Source organism: Pipistrellus kuhlii, unplaced genomic scaffold (assembly GCF_014108245.1).
Source record: "Pipistrellus kuhlii isolate mPipKuh1 unplaced genomic scaffold, mPipKuh1.p scaffold_m20_p_3, whole genome shotgun sequence".
NCBI lineage: Eukaryota > Metazoa > Chordata > Mammalia > Chiroptera > Vespertilionidae > Pipistrellus > Pipistrellus kuhlii.
In genome coordinates, this window is record NW_023425529.1 from 10,324,296 (window position 1) to 10,343,824 (window position 19,529).

General features: G+C 40.1%; 1 protein-coding gene across 8 annotated transcripts in view; it reads right to left on the bottom strand.

The window, feature by feature from the left end:
• The window catches only part of UTP20 (UTP20 small subunit processome component), a 91,981-nt gene that overhangs the window by 25,434 nt on the left and 47,018 nt on the right, over positions 1–19,529 (bottom strand). For all 8 annotated transcript variants that reach the window (XM_045587607.1, XM_045587608.1, XM_036454935.2 and 5 more), the window contains exons 28-38: positions 11,944–12,087; positions 10,914–10,993; positions 8,397–8,614; positions 7,739–7,883; positions 6,282–6,369; positions 5,282–5,425; positions 5,116–5,166; positions 4,874–5,026; positions 2,611–2,766; positions 1,983–2,123; positions 1,415–1,552 (exon numbers count right to left, since the gene is read on the bottom strand). In XM_045587607.1, the coding sequence (XP_045443563.1) occupies positions 1,415–1,552; positions 1,983–2,123; positions 2,611–2,766; positions 4,874–5,026; positions 5,116–5,166; positions 5,282–5,425; positions 6,282–6,369; positions 7,739–7,883; positions 8,397–8,614; positions 10,914–10,993; positions 11,944–12,087 (1,458 nt within the window). The remainder of the gene's footprint in view (positions 1–1,414; positions 1,553–1,982; positions 2,124–2,610; positions 2,767–4,873; positions 5,027–5,115; positions 5,167–5,281; positions 5,426–6,281; positions 6,370–7,738; positions 7,884–8,396; positions 8,615–10,913; positions 10,994–11,943; positions 12,088–19,529) is intronic.

Below are 19,529 nucleotides of genomic sequence, written 5' to 3' on the forward strand. Positions count from 1 at the left end.
GAGGGGACAGACCCTCCCAACCCCCATTGACAAATTTCGTGCACAGAGCCTCTAGTAAGACTATAAAAAGATATATCATGTTAATGTCGACTAAATCAACTAAATATAATTTATTTTTCCCATCTATATCTCTTTCTAATTTTTTTTTAAATATTTTTTTTATTGATTTTTCACAGAGAGGAAGAGAGAGGGATAGAGAGTTAGAAACATCGATGAGAGAGAATCATCGATCAGCTGCCTTCTGCACACCTCCTACTGGGGATATGCCCTCAACCAAGGTACATGCCCTTGACCGGAATCAAACCCGGGACCTTTCAGTCCACAGGCCGATGCTCTATCCACTGAGCCAAACCGGTCCCGGCATCTCTTTCTAATTTTATTGCTATCTAACTCCAAGTTGATTATATTTACTGGCTCTTTAAACTGAAATTTTAAAAAGTGTTCTTTTATTTACTTACTCAATTATTTTTAAAATATATTTTATTGTTTTTAGAGAGGAAGAGAGAGAGAGAAACATCAATGATGAGAATCATTGATTGGCTGCCTCCTGCACGACCCCCACTGGGGACGAGCCTACAACCCAGGCATGTGCCCCTGGCTGGAATTGAACCTGGGATCCTTCAGTCCACAGGCTGCCGCTCTATCCATTGAGCCAAACCAAGCAGAGCTACTTAGGCAATTCTTTAAAAAAACATTTTAATATCCTGAAACAACAGAGCAAATCTGTCCTTTTATAAGACAATTAATCAATCCAGTATAAACTCAAGTCACAAATCCTTATATTACTGAGATTAGACTTGAATTTCTTGGAACTGTCTTTCATTAATTTATTTAATCAGTAAATATTTATCAAGTCCTTATCACGTGCCAGCTGCTGTTCTAGGCACTATGAGCATAATGAAGAAAGTCCTAAGTTCAAATACTGGTTCTGAAACTGTCATTGAGAAAGTCACCTCACCTCATTTATTCTCAGTTTACTGTCCTGTAAAATATTGGTAGCAATGTGTACTACAGAGATGAGTTGTGGTGAGGAAGAAGTAATAGTACGTATTTGAGTACTTATAACAATGCCTGTATCTGGTGTTACGCTAAAGAAAAGGTATTTATTTTATTTCGTTTCTTATGAGCCACTTGGGAAGACAACTACTCAGCTGATCTTAGTAATGTGATCATAGCTAACAGGAGAAATAACCTATGTTTGGCCTTTTGTGAGCTAATAATAGCAAAAATAAAACTATAGTCACCATTTACTATGTGCCATGCACAATTCTAAGGCTTTACAACTATTCTAAGCTTCTAGTTATGATGACATCATCAATATGGATACCACGAAATTTAGATGCCATTCCCCCATCTACATTTTGGAAAGTGTGTCATGGTAGAGATTTACCAGCTTCTAGATCTAATGCCCTACCTTGAGCATTTTCTCATCAAAAATTGGACTCATGGCATAAGGCATGATGTAATTTTGAAGAGATTTAGAAGACAGCACAATCTTGCCTTCCGTTAGTTGTTTTGCCAGTTTCTTCAAGGCTCTTGCTCTTCTATGTATCTATGAGTTAAGATAAAATATGAATTAGTTACTGAATAATCTCACCTACAGCCAACTCCATTTCAGTATCATGGCCCTGTTCCACGAAAAGATTAAGGAGTACAATACAGTCCTTGTCACATGAGCAAACACCTGTGCCTTGACTTGCTTCCAGAGACATAATCCACAGCACTTGTTTAACAATGAATCCAAAGGCATGTAAGCTTCTTTAAAAATGGCAGAGAAAGGTAACACTGTTAGTGTGGTTTGTGATACCACCAAGGAAGTCAGACTCCAGGAAATGATCATCTAGTACACAAGTTTGATTGATATTGTGAAGACCAAGAATGAGACATTCACAACATTTTTGAAATTAAAATCTATCTTAAACAGACAGACCTGTGAACTGCATATTTTATAGGCAGGGGGAAAATACAGAAATGTCTTCTACCTGAATGTGCTTCATATTTTCAAAGAAGTCCATTTCCGGGTCATGGCAATCAGTAAGCTGTACCAAGTCTTTAAATTCTGGTTGATGAGGAAAGGTTTGAATTAAACAGGAAAGCAGTGTGGTATAATCCTGTTGAACACTCTGCAAATACCAAGCGGAGAAAAATTTTTTTTTATTAGAATTTGCTCCCTATTAATACAAAAAAACAAAACAAAACAAAAAACCCAAAACAAAACAAACAAAAAACCCCCACAAAAACCCACACAAACATTTTTTTTTTTTAAAGTAAAACATTCCCCACTATAAAAACAAACTACATCAAAAGGGATTGCTCTGTTCCATTCCCCCTCATAAATGTTTGGTAAGTATTTCCATAATCAAGTATTTTAATTAAATGTACTAAGCTTGACTGCTTTTCTTTTCTAAATATTTTTTTATTAAATTATTATCTGTGTACATATTTTAACATTGCCCCCCCCCATACATTCCCACCCTCCCCAGAGTTTTGTGTCCATTGATTGTACTTATATGCATGTACAGCTTGACTGCTTTTCTAAGTAGAGAAGTAGGGAAAGATAGAAACATAACAAACTTAAGAGAAAAAAGTAACAACTGCAAACCCCAATACCTCTGTCTGGCTCCTCAATCCTTTCCTCAGTTTCTCCAGTAGTGCACGATGAATGATTTCTCTATATTCCTTCTCCGTGGCATTCAAAGCAGCTAGCTTTTTGATGATGCTCATCAAGCACATGCTGGCGTTATCACTTAAAGACATGTCTCCTAACTGGAAACATGAAAACACCCAAGTAATTCTATGCAATAATATAATATGGAATGTTATTTCTTAATGAAAAGGTTTACAAAATATTTCCACTGCTCTGTGTAAAAATCCCTACTGAGAAATGTCCCACAAATACGTAATACCTAAGGAAGAACCAAACGTGGGGTGTGAGGAATATAGTAAATAACTTTGAAATATCATGCTCACTGAGAAGTGTCATTCAATTTCAGGAAATACTATGACAAACTTTTGAATTAGTTTTACTTCTCAAAGCAAACAGAATAAAAGATTCAGTACTTAATATTTAGTAGGAGGTGACCACTGAAAAGGACAGAGTTGGCTGGTTATAATTCTGGTTAGTTGCAAAATAGAGTTTATGGTTTGACAAGATAGGTAGTGAGTACAGAGAAAGTATTTCCAACTCAGCCAACCAGGCAGTAATTTAGAATTCCTTGCAATGAATAAACAAAAAAAGAACCCCACCTCACCCCACCCCACCCCCAAAAAAAGAGAAGGAAAAGAAACAAACACACACACACACATACACACACACACAGAATTTCTTATGTTGAAGTTTGACATGAAATATATAGAATGAACCCCAAAAGTAATTACTTTTTCATATATTACATAATCCTTAATATCAGATAAATAATTATAAAGTGCCACAGATTATTGATCCCATTACATGATTAACTATTAATTAAAGGCTTCATTTTCCTCATTTTAGGGTCTAAATTTAGTTCAGCAACATGGTACTTAATATAACCCACACTCCTTTCCTTTCTAACATATATCAATATAATAGGGCAAACTGTCAATTATACAGTTACATAATTTTGAAAAATCTATACTAATAAAAGCCTAGGTGGTGATGCCCTTATGTCATCAAAAGATGGCCGCCCCACATCATCACATGATGGCCGCCACAAGATGGCTGGCAGGAGAGGGCAGTTGTGGGCGATCTGGCTGGCAGGGGAGAGTGGTTGGGGGTAGAAGGGGCAGGCCAGCAGGGGAGGGCAGTTGGAGGGGACCAGGTCAGCAGGAGGGCAGTTGGGGGCAATCAGGCCAGCAGGGGAGGGCAGTTGGAGGGGACCAGGTTGGCAGTGGAGGGCAGTTGGGGGCGATTGGGCTGGCAGGGGAGAACAGATGGGGGTGATCAGACCAGTAGCGGAGCAGTTAGGCATCAATCAGTCCAGCAGAGGCGCAGTTAGGGGGTGATCAGGCTGGCAGGCAGAAGCGGTTAGGGGCAATAAGACAGGCAAGCAGGCAAGAAGTTAGGAGCCAGCAGTCCCAGATTGTGAGAGGGATGTCAGACTGCTGGTAGTCCTAAACTGGCAGTCGGATATCCCCCAAGGAGTCCCAGATTGGAGAGGGTGCAGGCTGGGCTGAGGGACAACCCCCCAATGCACAAAATTCATGTACTGGGCCTCTAGTTGAGACATAATTGACATACCATAAATTTGCCCTTTTAAAAAAGTATGCAATTCAGTAGTTCTTATATATTCACACAGTCTTGCAACCATCATTATTATCTAACTTCAGAACATTTTAATCACCCCCAAAGGAAAACCTGTATCTTTAAGAAGTCACTCCCCATTCTTCCCTCTTTGTGTGCTTGATAATCCCTAATTTACTGTCCCTATGAATTTCTCTATTCTAATATACTGTTTTTTGACTTCCACATATATTATTTTATTCAAAATCTTAGTCCTTCAAATCCTAAGAATAACAATATGGTCTTTGCCAAACAAAAAATTCCAAAACTTAAAGAATTTTATACTAAAAAGCCCTTGTCTAGCCCTAACCGGTTTGGCTCAGTGGATAGAGTGTCTGCCTGCAGACTGTAAGGTCACAGATTTGATTCCGGTCAAGGTCATGTACCTTGGTTGCGGCCACATTCCCAGTAGGGGGGGTGTGCAAAAGATAACTGGTCAATATTTTTAACTATCCTTTTCCCTTCCTCTGTAAAAAAATCAATAAAATATATATTCAAAAAATAAAAAAAAACACCCCGTCCTCCTCAAAACACAAATTAAGAAATTAAGCCACGTAGTTGTATTATTAAAACACTAGAAAATAATTGACAAAGTTTTGCTATAAAACCTACCTCCAGATTATAGAAGCAATTATGCATAACTGGAATTAGGTAGTTGATGTCCACGGTTTGCATCTCTTTAATATGAGAGGTGATGGTCTGGAATGCTGAGAAGCGAGCATCAAAGTTGATATCATCAAGATGTCTTTGATCAAAGGCGTTAAGCTGTGAGAAATGCCATTGGAACCATGTAAGTAAACAAAAATGATATAACACTTTTGAAGCAAAAGAGAAATAAGGTTTTTCTTGCTTACCTTGACAACATCAGTAATATATTTTAACCCGCTCTCAAAATCAGAAAGAGTCTAAAAGGAATAAAAACAGTACATTAGTGAATAAAACTTTAACTTTTCTGCCCACCACCCATGTTCCCTGCTCTCACTCACAAAGGAGATTCGGGTGGAAAGGAATACCACACACCTGGAAAATTGTACAAAGCAACTGTCTCGACTGCTTATTCTTAATCACCGAGAAGAGTTTTGCGAGAGGCTTGAGGAAGCTTGTGGGCTCCAGACAGTGTTTTAACAGGTTCTGCACTGTCACCAGAATATCGATCTCTGTATCCTTAGGAAGAAATAGGAAGAGAAATTATATTTAAATAATTTATAAAACTGGTCAACTTGGCTTTAATACATAAAACAAATAACTATGAATAATAAGTAAAACTCATTGGAAAAGTTGTTTCATAGTCTTAAAAGTTCCTAGTATTTTAACATAAAACCCATAGTAATGTCCATTAACAATTTCTTCCTTTAATTCTAATAGAAAATATGCATGGTCTTTAAACAAACTATCTTCTATTATCAAACCAAAAAGAATCAAGAAAAATGGGCTTGGTGAAGAAGAATTTACGCCTCTGGTTGTCCCCAGATCTATGGTCTTTTAAACAGAATTACTATATAATGGATGCTCAGTATAACTACTAAGGCCTTCCACATGAGTTTGAGCCACAGAAGACTCTTTTAATTAAGATTGAACTGGGGTTTGAAAATCATATTAGGAACTCTTAGCTATGTCTAAATATTAAAACAGTCTGACTTTTCTTTCAGTTTTGCCCCACTGCGATGGCAAAATATGTTTGAGATAATACAATGAACTTCTTGGGTTCCAGATTTATAATTGATCAAAGTCAGGAAAAACAAAATCCTGAAATGCACGAGAAGCTAAACAAAGGAAAAGAAGGGCTGACACTCTTACTGTTGTATTGTAGTAGATGATGTCTCCACATTCCTGCCTGTCCCCATTTCCAAAATTCTGTCCAAATTTTTCTATTTTCAATTTTATAATTCTGTATAAATCTTTTCACAAATGCTTGAAGGTAAATATTGTACATCACAGAATCTAACCAATGAAGTTACTGTTTGCAAATAACCGTAATCAAGCATCGCTTCAAAGGCAAAGTCACGTCCTATGTGTGTACCTGAGGAATACTGCCACGGTGGAGGAAGGGAAGCAGGAGCGTGATGAGGAGAGAACTCTGTTCTTTGTCTTTCATAAACTTGCTGATTCTAGAGAAGGAAAAGAACTGGTAGGTAAGAAAAACATACAAGGTAAGAATATTCCTCTAAGGAGTTAAGATTTTTTGTAGAAAAACATTAGTGATGAAAGTCACAGATGACTAAGTATGTGTGCCTGTATACAAAGTCTAACTCGGTTCTCAGCAGTGCCCATTCTTACTTCTCTCCAGCTTCAGGCTCATGGCTACTATTCTATTTCTTTTGTAACGTCTGATTATGTAGATGGGTTAAAGAAAATTCTTTTAAATTAATTCTTTTTATCAATCAAAGTAAAACAAAACAAAATAAAAACTATATGATTTTTTCCTGGCCCATGTGGCTCAGTTGGCTGGGCGTTGTACCGTGGACTAAGGTTGCCAATCTGATTCCCAGTCAAGGCACATGCCCGGGTTACTGCTCCATCCCAGGTAGGGAGCGTACAGGAGCAGCTCTCAGTCACTCTTCCTCTCTCTCTAAATATCATTAAAAATACTTTAAGAAACAAAAACAAGAAAACTATATGATCTCATGTTACTAAAAATTTTAACTGAATAAAACATGCAAAGGTGAAACAAGCAAATTATTAAACTACTTTAGAATTTTGAAGTCTGTTCTCTTTTATGTTTAAACTAGGGACCCGGTGCACGAAATTCATGGAATAGGAGGGGGTCTAGCCCCTCTCACATACTGGGAACCCTCAGGGGATGTCCTACTGATGGCTTCTGGGCAGGGGCCCCCACAGTTCCCTCCAATCCCCGGCTCCACCTCTGCCAAGGCCTAAAGCCTCCGGCCCTGGGCAGGGGGCTCCCAGCAGCTCCGATCGCCCAGCTCTGCCCTCAACCAAGGCCACAAGCCTATGGCCACGGCTCGGGCCATGGACAGGGCCCCCAGCTGGCTCCGATCGCCTGGCTCCACTCCCGGCCGAGGCTCACACCCTGCACAAGGGACCCCCAGCTGGTTCCAATTGCCTGGCTCTGCCCCTGCCAATGCCAGCAAGGCCAGGTGGAAAGCTTGGCTTCCTCCATCGCCAGGGAAACCCAAGCCTCCCTCCTGCTCTCCATGGCCGCAGCCATCTTGGTTGGGTTTATTTGCATATTTACTCCTGACTGGCTTGTGGGTGTAGCTTGTGGGTATAGCAGAGGTACAGTCAATTTGCATATCACTCTTTTATTAGATAGGATGAAGGCAGATGCCATAAACGGTTTAAAATGAATACTCCAGCAGAAAAACAGAATTCTAACTTAAAAATAAAGGGCTTTCAAAAATACTGAAAATCTTTTTAGCTTACTATCACATTAAAACAACTGAAAGACTAGATATAATTTTAAAAAATTAAGACCATGGACAGTGAAGTTATCTTTTAAGAATATATATCACTTACTTGGAAAGAATGCCAAGTTCCTTACTGACTTGTGCCCTGTTCTTTTTCTTTTTCACCTTTTCTGTACTTATTGTGGTTTTGCTGAGATACTGAAGAATTGCAGGTACATGAGGTAGAATTAATCGTCCTCCTATTGTGATAGACTCTGAAATAAATGGTGACAAGTATTTTGACTTTAATTAACTACTCTCTTATAGGATAACTGTACAGTATCATAATGACAGACAAGGGAAGCACTCAATTACTCTACAAGTTTAATAAATTTCAACTCTAAAAATTAAATAACTTTCTTCTTAGACAAAATAGCTATATGGCTGAATGAATAATTTATACAAGAGACCCTTAAGCCATTTTTTGTTAGTTGTGAAAGACTTGTTAGCACAACAAGGTAGAAACAATTCAGAGACATGACAGTTTGTCTCTGAATTGTTTGATATAACTATTTTGTATTTTTAAATTTTTGATAATTTTCCAGAGGATAGTTGTACTTTCTGGAGCTTGAGTAACCTGAATTTCTACCACTGCAAAGAAAACTCAGTTTATGTAAATTGGTATTAATTTCTAAAGAAGAGACAAGTCAACTTCTACTGACTTTTACCTTTCTGAGGGAATGCTACTTCAAAGGGCTAAAATCATTTGCTTGGTGCAGCACACTTACCGTCTGCACTTTCTGTGTACACACATCCAGTCACAGGCAAGCTTAAGATTGTTTCTGTAGGCTCAAAATCAGGAATGGTGAGAAGGTCATCTACTATGTCCATCACAATACTGGCTGTGGCTTCAGAGAGATTCTTTGCTGAGAGAATCGCAAAAACATTGACCAGGATGTCACATTCTGGGTGCCCTGGTTTCTGTTTAGCCAGAAAAGGGAAGTATCTGCAGGAAAAAAAAAAAATACTGAAATAGTCATCTTATTTCTCAATGCTTATTTGTGAAAACATCTTTTACATGAATTTCTAGTCAGTTTAATAAATATGTGTTTATATGAATCTTAATAAGATACTCAAAAAAGAAATTAAAGTCTAAAATTTGATGGATAATAATCGGTATTTCACGGACATTATATTACACTAGAGGCCCAGCCCACACCCTCTCCAACTGGGAACCCCTTGGGGGATGTATGACTGCCAGATTAGTCAGCCATCCCTCTCACAATCTGGGACAGCTGGCTCCTTACTGTTCACCTGCCTGCCTGATCACTCCAAACTGCTTCTGCCTGCCAACCTGACCACCCCTAACTGACCTCCCCTGCCAGCCTGGTTGCCCCTAACTGCCACTGCCTGCCTGATCGCTCCTAACTGCTCTCCCCTGCCAGCCTGATCTTGCCCCCAAATGCCCTCCCCTCCTGGCCTGGTTGCCCCCAACTGCCCTCCTGCTGGCCTGATCTCACCCCCAACAGCCCTCCCCTGCCGCCTGATCTTGCCCCCAACTTCCCTCCTCTGATGGCCAATTTGGTTCTGATTGGTCAGTTTCTATTCTGTGCCAGTCAGCATCAAAAGCTCCGCCTGCTAGGCAGCCATTGGCTCCCCAGAACACCCAGATTTGGTTCTGATTGGTCGGTGTTTACGCCAGTCAGTGTCAGAAGCTCCACCTCCTTTAGCCATTGATTCTCCACAGTACCCACATTTGGCTCTGATTGGTTGGTTGCTATGCCAGTCAGTGTCTCTGGCATATGCCCTGACTGGGAATTGAACCAGGGACCTTTCTGTCCACAGGCTGATGCTCTATCCACTGAGTCAAACCAACTAGGGCTGATCTATTTAAAAAAAAAAAATTTTTAGTTGATTTCAAAGAGGGACAAATATTGATGAGAGAATTATTAACTAGCTGCCTCCTGCAAACCCCCCACTGGGGACCAAACCCACAACCTGAGCATGTTTCCTAACTGGGAATCAAACCATGATCTCCTGGTTCACAGGTTGATGCTCAATCACTGAGCCATACAGGCGGGGCTATGATTACTCTAATTAGTAAGCGAGTTTTTGTTGTCCCGAATGCACCTAATATCTAAGATAATTTAACCTTAGTTGTAAGCAACGTCTGATTGATGCTATGCAAACTGGAGCCATATTTCAAAATAAAAATTTATTGAAGAGTAACATTCCCATCAAGTGTTTCTGAAACACTCATTAATTCTTCTACACACAACTACACATGCATATCTATTGCTATGGAGGATTCAAGCGAATTCAACCCTTCTAAAGATTTCTACCAGGTAAGTGTTAAATAGAAAAGAAAAATAAAATTCTGCCACTTACCTCCTCTATAAGTATATAGCTTCTATTTTTGCTCCAAACAAAAGTGAGAGAGAAAATGCTGAAGACAATGAGTGGCATCCAATGATGCAGATCTATACCTTGTGAAGGCTCAACTAACATAAAACTGAGTCACTATCATCAAAGTCCTTTATGGCTCCTTTGCATAAAAATTACACAAACATAAAAGATTTCTCCAATGTGCCTATGGAATGCTGCTTGCATATATCCAGTGATAAAACAAGATATGAAAGTACATCCTCAAATTGGGGAAATAAACGAGCCCTTCCTACTGGTAAAAGTGTAACAGGGTTTCCTGAGGAGGACATCAAGGTCTTCTTCAGTGTGTTTTTGAAGACTATTTAATGACTCGGGGAAATGTTCATGACATAGTGATACATGCAAAAACAGCCCATCCAAACCTCCACATGCTACAGTAACATTAAGAGCTTCTCATATGTCCTTCTAGACATTTTCTATTTGCATACATGCATAAGCATTTTTTTGAATTATACTATAATATTGTTCAGAAACTATGTTTTCTTTTAACTATGTATTTTAAGATTCAGCTGCCTTATTCTTTTAAACTTCACCTACAATAGTTCACTGCATGGAAAGACCATAAGTCATAGTAGTGCCCTTGGCTAATTTACCTGCTCTTTTTATTTATTATTTTAAAAAATACATATATTTTATTAATTTTTTACAGAGAGAAAGGGAGAAGTAACATCGATGAGAGAGAAACATCAATCAGCTGCTTCCTGCACACCCCTTCCTGGTATGTGCCCGCAAGCAAGGTACATGCCCTTAACCGGAATCGAACCTGGGTCCCTTGAGTTGGCAGGCCAACACTCTATCCACTGAGCCAAACCGGTTAGTGCTACCTGCTCTTTTTAAAAGGGGGAAAAAGGAGGTTATACCTTGCATTTCTGCTCCAGATACTAATTAGTTTCAGCAGAGGTGTAGGAGAATACTGACTCTCAGTTCCAAGCCTGCTGATCTAGGAACAAAATAAAAACAGAATACAAAATTAATAACATATACAGAATTTAGAAAAACAACAACTAAAAAGCAGAATGGACATGGAAACTGCACCGAAGGATAAAAGAGTGAAGGCATGAAGATGAATAGTTAAAGGACAGAATGAGGAAAATGTAAGGTAACCTAAGTCACACTTACACAAGAAAAATGGCAAAGATGGTGCATGCAAATGCTAGATACCTGAAAGGAACCAGGGAGCATAAGTTCAATTGGTCAGAGATGACAGAGCTCAAGTAGCTAGAAATCCGCTAAAATAGACTCTCCTACAGTCTCCTTAGCAATAAGTAACCTTAGCTGTCACCAAGTGGTTTTTTGTTTTTGTTTTTTTTTTAAATATATTTTTATTGATTTTGTACAGAGAGGAAGGGAGAGAGATAGAGAGTTAGAAATATCGATGAGAGAGAGTCATTGATCAGCTGCCTCCTGCACACCCCCACTGGGGATATGCCTGCAACCAAGGTACATGCCCTTGACCGGAATCGAACCTGGGACCCTTCAGTCCCCAGGCCGATGCTCTATCCATTGAGCCAAACCGGTTTCGGCACCAAGTGGTTTTAACCAGAGAAATCAAACAAGGAAATGTGTGACAAAAATATCTGTGTATTTCCCCTCAAAATCCAGAGACACATCATGTGAGGTGCTATGAGTTATATATTGCGTAAGGGACAAAATCATATTCAAATTAGCCTTAAGAATAACTGCTATGGCATTGCAGGAACTAGCTCTTGAGCTTTAGGTTGTAGTAGAGGCAAAGAAAGAGTTCGGAAACTTCCAGAAATAAAGAAAGGCTTGTCATAAAAGAAAAGACCAGGACAGGCATTCATTCATGTCTGGGTGTACACTCTGCAGGTGCAATAACAACAAAGGAAGAAGCAAAAGTATCCAGGCAGAATGCAGATCAAGGTTTACCTGGGGCCAAACTGCACCATGAAATACAGCATCAATTTCTTCTATTCCAAACTGATAGGATTCCCAATCCAAAAAGATGTCAGTTACCATTTTGATGCCAAGACGTCTTAAATTTTTCAGGGGGTTGATAAACCTCAGCTGTATCTGTAAAACAAAGATCTTCTATTAAAAAAAATTATATATATATATGTATATATATAAATATAATTTTAATCACTGACTTCTTAGGGAGGCACTCTAGTTCAGATGGCTAAGAATCAAACTGGAAATCTTATTAAGTCTGTTGACTTTGGCTCTGATTCACACGGAAATGTCAACTGCTCAAGTCATATTGGTTTTCTTATTGGACAAGATGGGGAAGCAAAGACCTAAAAAATCAAATGGTGAGATGTGCTCTATTATCACTACCCAGTAAAGCCACAGTGGAGCATACCTTAGGGGCAGAAACCACAACCAGAACGACTGTTCTGTGTTCTACATTGTTTTACTTCTCTACTCAAGTAATTGTCTCTTTCAATTAAATCCTGGTTTCTTTGCCAATGGACATAAAACTCTGGGGAGGGAGGGTATGTATGGGAGGGAGAGAGGATGGCAAAAAAAAAAAAAAAAAAAATCAATAAAATATATTAAAAATAAAATAAATAAATCAATAAATAAAAATAAATAAATCCTGGTTTCTTTGTATGAACAGACACTCTCAACAAAACAAAACAAAACAAAACAAAACTTTTTTTGGCATCACAAAGCCTTAGCTTAAGGAAAAATATATCAAACCTTCATTCCACATGTAAGTCACATTCCTCTTTGTTTTCACATTTGCGTGTATACATATATATTTTTTACCTTGGCTAAAACTAGAAGTTTTAAATTATTCTTGCTAAACTCAGTCTAGAGAACTAGCTAAAGATTTTATGCTCTCTCCATACAGTGGAATACTCTGTGGAGACTGATAAGGAAAGGGGAGATCTTAAAATGTGTAATTCGAAAAATGTAATTTGTAAGAAAAGATGTGTCTCTTCAGAGGCACTAAAGCTGAAGTTGGGTGAATGTCTGAATTAACAGCACCTTCATGTGACAGATGCTGTTTTTTTGCGGGGCATCTCCTTCTCTATGGAGTTAGAGAAATCACAAATATGAAGGCATTTGGTTCTGGCTCAGAGAGCAACAATTTACTGAGTCCCACTGTTGGGTCCAATGGCATGGCAGCCATAGTGCTGACCTCAGCTTAAAATCTTACTGAAGTCCCTGGCCAGTGTGGTCAGTTGGTTGGAGCTTCATCTTGTACAGAGAAAGGTCTTGGGTTCAATCCAGGTCAGGGCACATACCCAGGGTGCAGGTTCCATCAATCCCCAGTCGGACAACCAATTGATGTTTCTCTCTCTTTTTCTCTCTCTCTTCCTCCCTCTCTTTAAAGTCAATAAACATATCCTTGGCTAGGGATTTAAACATATATACATAAAATCTTAATGAAGGAAAATTTATTAAATTATATGAGACTGAAAATGCCAAAGATATCTGAGAGGGGAAGATTTATAAATTTGAGAAGGGTAAAGCTTCATGGAAGAGGCAGAATTTCTAATTGATCTTAAAGGATGAAGATGTTTAGGTTAGGCAGAGAGAGAAAAAGGCCTCAGAGAGATTTCTCCCGAGAACAGAATTTGTAAAATCCAAACTCATGGGCCCTAGCCGTTTTGGTTCAGTGGATAAAGTGTCAGCCTATGGACTGAAGGGTCCTGGGTTTGATTCCTATCCAGGGCATATGCCCAAGTTGTAGGCTCAATCCCCAGTATGGAGTGTGAAGGAGGCAGCCGGTCAATCATTCTCTCATCATTAATGTTTTTATCTCTCTCTCCCTCTCTGAAATCAGTAAAAATATATATGGAAAAAAAAAAAGCAAACACATGGGTTAAGACTCAACCCCTAAATATTTTTCCACTTGAGAAATATACTCTGGATTCTGGATCAATAAGTGGCAACTTACTTTTACATATGACTTTAATTACCTTCATATAAATCTAAAACTACCCTGAAATTTCTCAAGAGAACACAAATGCTCTAATAAATGAATATCAAATCTTATGGCCAAGATATTATGAAGAAACTAAAAGGGAAGTTACTTTATTTCTCACGAAGACATAATATTCTGATCAACTGAGGTACGTGAAATGGGAAGAGCACATTTTCAATTCAAGTGAATAGGTATAAAGACACCGTTAATTTGCTGTGCAAGTCTGAGGAATCATGATATTTCACATACCCAGCAAGCTTCTACCATGTACTTATGGTTAATTATCTCCTTATACAAGTTACAAAGATAAGAAATGACAGGCAAGGGTAAGGTGACACAGTTATAAGTCATTCTGTTGTGCTTCAATTCCACTGGCAATCCTTTCATTATCAGCTGTATCATGAAAAGATAAAAACCACTACTGATATTTGAAAACCCCCCACATGGTATCATGATCCCCTGGAGCAAATGAAAAACTAATCTTTGCAAACACGGTCTCAAATCAGACCCCCTCCACCTTGTCCCCAACCCCACCACCAAGCCCCCTCTCTGTGGGGTAGGACCTGTATGTTCTATTCACTTCTGGAATTATAGCACCAGCTGCTCACTAACTGTTGGATAAACTGAAGGAAAATCCTGCAAGCAATCAATTGTGGACTTTAGTTTCTAGATGAATCACTAACAGGCTTGAGTTTATGTATGTTTCCAAGTTACTCCACTATTTAAATGTAAAGAAAAATAAAGCCAAACCCAATAAACATCTGAGTGCCAGTCAATGCCTCAGAGGATCTGAAAGACCCAAAAGTAAATGTGTAATGTAGTTCAAGCACACAAAGGTAGAACTTTAACTTATTTAAGCAATATTACTGTGCAATAATTCATTTTAGCACCTCAAAGAACTCTCTGGATTTGTCCAAGAATTAAAAAAATAAAAAAATAAGAGAAATGCCTACCTGTCAAGAAGCTTAACATCTCACTGACTAATGAACTGTGAAATTGCACAAATGATCCTCTGAGTTACTGATTGTTGACACGGGAGTGAGGCTGTATTACTGATTGACTTCCACCTTAACCAAAAAGGCAGAGGACTTACAGAGCGTTTATAAAACCTTTAACCAGCCCTTGCTGGCACTGCTCAGTGACTAGAGTTGGACCGTGCACCAAAGGGTTGTGGGTTGGATTTGTACCTGGGTTGTAGCTTCGATCCCCAGCCCCGACTGGGGCGCATGTGGGAAGCAACCAATTGCTGTGTCTCTCGCATACTGATGTTTCTCTCTCTGCTCTTCCCTCCATCCCTTCCACTCTTTCTAAAATTCAATGAGAAAAATATCCTAGGGTGAGGATTAACAACAACAAACACACACACACACACACACACACACACACACACAAAACAACCTTTAACCATTCAGGATTTAATGTATCCATATAGAGATAAAGTCACTGTCACTGGCTATAATGCATAAAAGAAAATTCTCACATAAAGCTTCCTATCATCCTCAAACTCTCATAACACAATTTTCCAAAATCTGCCTTTTCTTTAATTCTCAATAGAGGATAGGTTATTTTATTGAGTCTAGAGAGGGAGAGAGAGAACCATAGATGGGAGAGAGAAACATGAATCGGCTGCCTCCCTTAAGTGTCCCGACCAGGGATTGAACCTGTCCTGACCCTATGGTGCATGGTCTATGCTCCAACCACCTGAGCCACGCCGGCCAGGGCTCCAAGACCTCTTCTCAGCTTCCACTCTCGGCCTCCGCACAGCCTGTTTTCCACAAAGGAATCAAAGAGATATTTTTAAAACATCCAACTGAGCTTATCATCCCCCTACTCAAACCTCTCAGAGGTCTCTCAGTACACCCGGGAGTAAAGTCGGCTCCTTAGCTCACAGCCCATGAGGCCCTACCTGCCTCCTGAGCTCATTATATGGTTCTTCCTGCTCCTTGTGCTCTAGCCACCTCGTCCTTCTGCCCTGTTCTCAGAAAGGGCCGAGGCTGTTCTACCTCAGGGACTTTAGGCTACAAATCATGATCTCCGCCCCAAATGTTCTTCCCATGGACCAACAGGTGCACACTCAAATGTTACCTCCTGCGTGACCACCCTAATTAAAGCAGCACCCATCTACCTCCAGTTTGGTCACTCCCTATCACATTTTCTTATCTAAATTGCAAGGTAGGAGGTAGTTCACAGCCCCTCCCACCTGCGCGTGCCTCGCTGCCCTTTCACTCCACTCACCTGCCCACAGCTGCCCCCAGCATTTGAACTCTCTTAAGGGTGGTTGGGAGGGAGTTTCCAATCCCTCTCCTTTTCCTCTAATGCAGTGTTTCCCAACCTTCTCTCATGATGAGAATCACCTGGTGGAGTTGTTAAAACACAGATTCCTGAATCCCAACTAAGAAGTGCTAAACTAGAATTTTTGGGAACATATAGGTAAAATTGTATACTTAACTAGTGCTCTAAGACAGATTTTATATACAGAGCACTAAGTTAGGTATGCAATTTTACCTATATGTTCTCAAAAATTCTAGTTTAGCACTTCTTAGTTGGGATTCAGGAATCTGTGTTTTAACAACTCCACCAGGTGATTCTCATCATGAGAGAAGGTTGGGAAACACTGCTCTAATGGTTTTCCTGCCCCTCCCTGTTTTCCCTATTCTGGTCAAGAAAGTCTCTCTGACTGCTTCCCTGTCAAAGGCTAATCAGGGGAAGAGCCTTTGACCTCGGCTATAAAAGCACCTGTCTAATCACTGAGCTTATTAGGCCACCCGGAGTCCAGATGCATAAGTTAAAAATAAACATTTTTGGTGTGTGTGTGAAAATGAGGTCTCTGATATTGAGAGGAAAAAATTATTGCTTTAAAGTAATGATACCAATTTCAAATATTGTAATGAAAGTATGGGGCGGGGGAAAAACCCATCACATAAAAAAGGCTGCAAAATGGTTATTTTACTTTGAAGACAGTAAAAACTGAAAATAACAGGTTTCTTTCAGGCACATCCTAAAAAAAGGTAGCTGCTTTTTTTTTTTTTTTTTTTTGTCTTAGGCTTATACAAAGGTTTTAAAAGACCCCTGACCCTGCCTTCTGAAGATTTTAGGTTAACAGGTTTGTTTTAAAAACTGTGAGGTGCCTAATTTTAAAAACAACCAGCCACACCCCCTTCCTCAATCATATTGTTACATCATCCAAGTTATACTTTATAAACAGCCTTGATGTGCTTACATACGTGCAAAAAGTATACAAAGAGGGTAAACTACTTTGGCCTTAGAAGCATGTGTTTAGTAATCACTTAGTTACATTATTTTATTTTTGTGAAATGAGAACTGATCGACCAAACCTTTCAAACAGACCCACCAGGCGGTAAATATCACCATATGTTTGATTGACCGAACATTTGGGCATAAACACTTCCATTACAGCTTTGTGTTTAGGATCAAAAGCCTTTTCTTGTGTGCGTGTTTTCACTACAGATCCCTTGCTCTGGATTACATTTTGAAAACTGCCTACTGCAGGTACACTTCTGAGAAACAGATGTATTGACGCACACTTTTTCACCCACAAATGTCCATACCCACCGCGTGTGCAGCCAGGCACCGGGTCCCAGCATAAACAGGCTGCTCCTGAACACACGGGAGCCCCACCGGCCTCACCAGCAAAGTAAACCCGTGTCACTACTCTGGCTGCGGCGAGAACCTCTCCACTCCCACGGGGGCCTGGGGCCTGGGGCCACGCAGCCTTCACCCACCCAAGCCACTCCACCTGGGGCTCCGAGAGGAGTGGGGGTGGAGGCAGGGTGGCCAGTGCCAGGAGGCACCTCAGAGTTCCAGCGGGTCTTTATTTTTAGAAGACTGTGCCGCACTGCACCGGTCTGGGTGAGGGGCTGCCAGCAGTTTGCAGCCCGGCCATGCTCCTGATCATGGTGGGGGTCCCCTCTGAGACACTGGCCGGGGTGAGGGGGTGAGGGGCCGCATAGGGGTGGGAGGGGCTGTCTAGCCACCCCACCCTCAATCGGAGTGGGAGAGGCTGATCTGGGGTGGAGCCGGGGCAGGGGCTGGGTTCACTGGACATAGTGGGCATCACAGTGACCTGTCTTTGGTCGTTAGGGTGGTTTTTACTATATAGATTCTTCACGTCTTCATGTCTCTCCTCAAAACGATCCTGCTTTCCTCTAGTTTTGTGAATATATAGAGTGTATTTCTAATAGCTGTCATAAGTCTTTATCTATCATCTATATATCATTTCTGGGTCTGCTTCTGTTGACTAGTTTTTGTCCTCATCATGAATAAAACTGCCCTCCTCCTTGGGATGCCTGGTAAAACTTGCCTGGATATCAGACACTGTGGATTTTATTATTTTAAAAACATTTGAATGTTTTTGAGTTTTGTTCTAGGATGCAGTTCATTTACTTGGGAAAAGTGTGATGGATCTTTTTCAGCTTTATAAGGTGGCGCCAAAGCAGCCTTCATCCCAGGGCTAATTTGGGTCCACTCCTGAGGCAATCCCCTGTCAAGGACTCTTCCCGATGCCCCAGGTACCACGAGGTTTCTGCTCTAGATACTGGACTCCCAGCCCGATGCTAGTTGGAAGACTGTCTGCCTGCTCCTTTCTAGTGATTTTCCCATTCCAGTCAAATGGAGCAACAGGGATCAGATATAGCCTCCCTTCTCTGACACCAGACAATTTAACAGGATATATGAAACAATGATTTTCAGACACTGGACAGCAGGAAGCAGATGACAGTAAATCCCAATAGAGAAGAGACAGATGAGGTGAGCCCTACACATTCCCCATCATTCTGCCTGGAGAGTTTCAGGTATCCCTGTGAGAAGGCAAAGTCCAAGATGAGAAGACACAGCCATGGGACATCAGGTGGTGGGCTGAGTCAGCTAAAATTCACAGGGAAGAGGGTACTGGACAGGAGAGAGCTCCACAATGAATGACATTTAGAGGTCTATAAATGGGTCTCATTTTGTTTTCCTGTCACTTTTCTCCCCATGGTACTGAGTCTCAACCTTTTTCATTCCCCACCTAGAACATTGCCTGGCAGACAGCACAGATGAAATAAGTATTTACTGAACAAGGAAAGAGACAAGTGCTTTGTTCACTCTCCATCCACAGTGCTTAGCTCAGTGCCACACACAGAGCAGGGCTCAATTAATATCTGCTGAAGAAATAACTAAAAAATGAAAACAAAACAGTGTCTACCAAAATGGAGGGTGCATTCTAAACCTCTGAATCTTTATTACTAGAGCAGTTTATATCTATGCAAGGCCCCCAAAAGCAGCATAAATTTTGGCTGTCAATTTTCAGTGATCATGGCCATATTTGAGAGGCAGTTCACCAGGCAACACCACAAAACAAATGAAATAGTTTTTATTTATTTATTTATTTATTTTGGTATAAGCCTTATCTTTATTTTTTATATTTTTTATTAAATTATTATCTGTGTACATATTTTAACATTGCCCCCCCATACCAAATGAAATAATTTTAGCTGTGTCTATTTATCACGAGCTGAGAATCCACAACAAAAATCTGAGTCTGAATTTTCACTTCACGTCCTATTATTTCCAAAAGTCT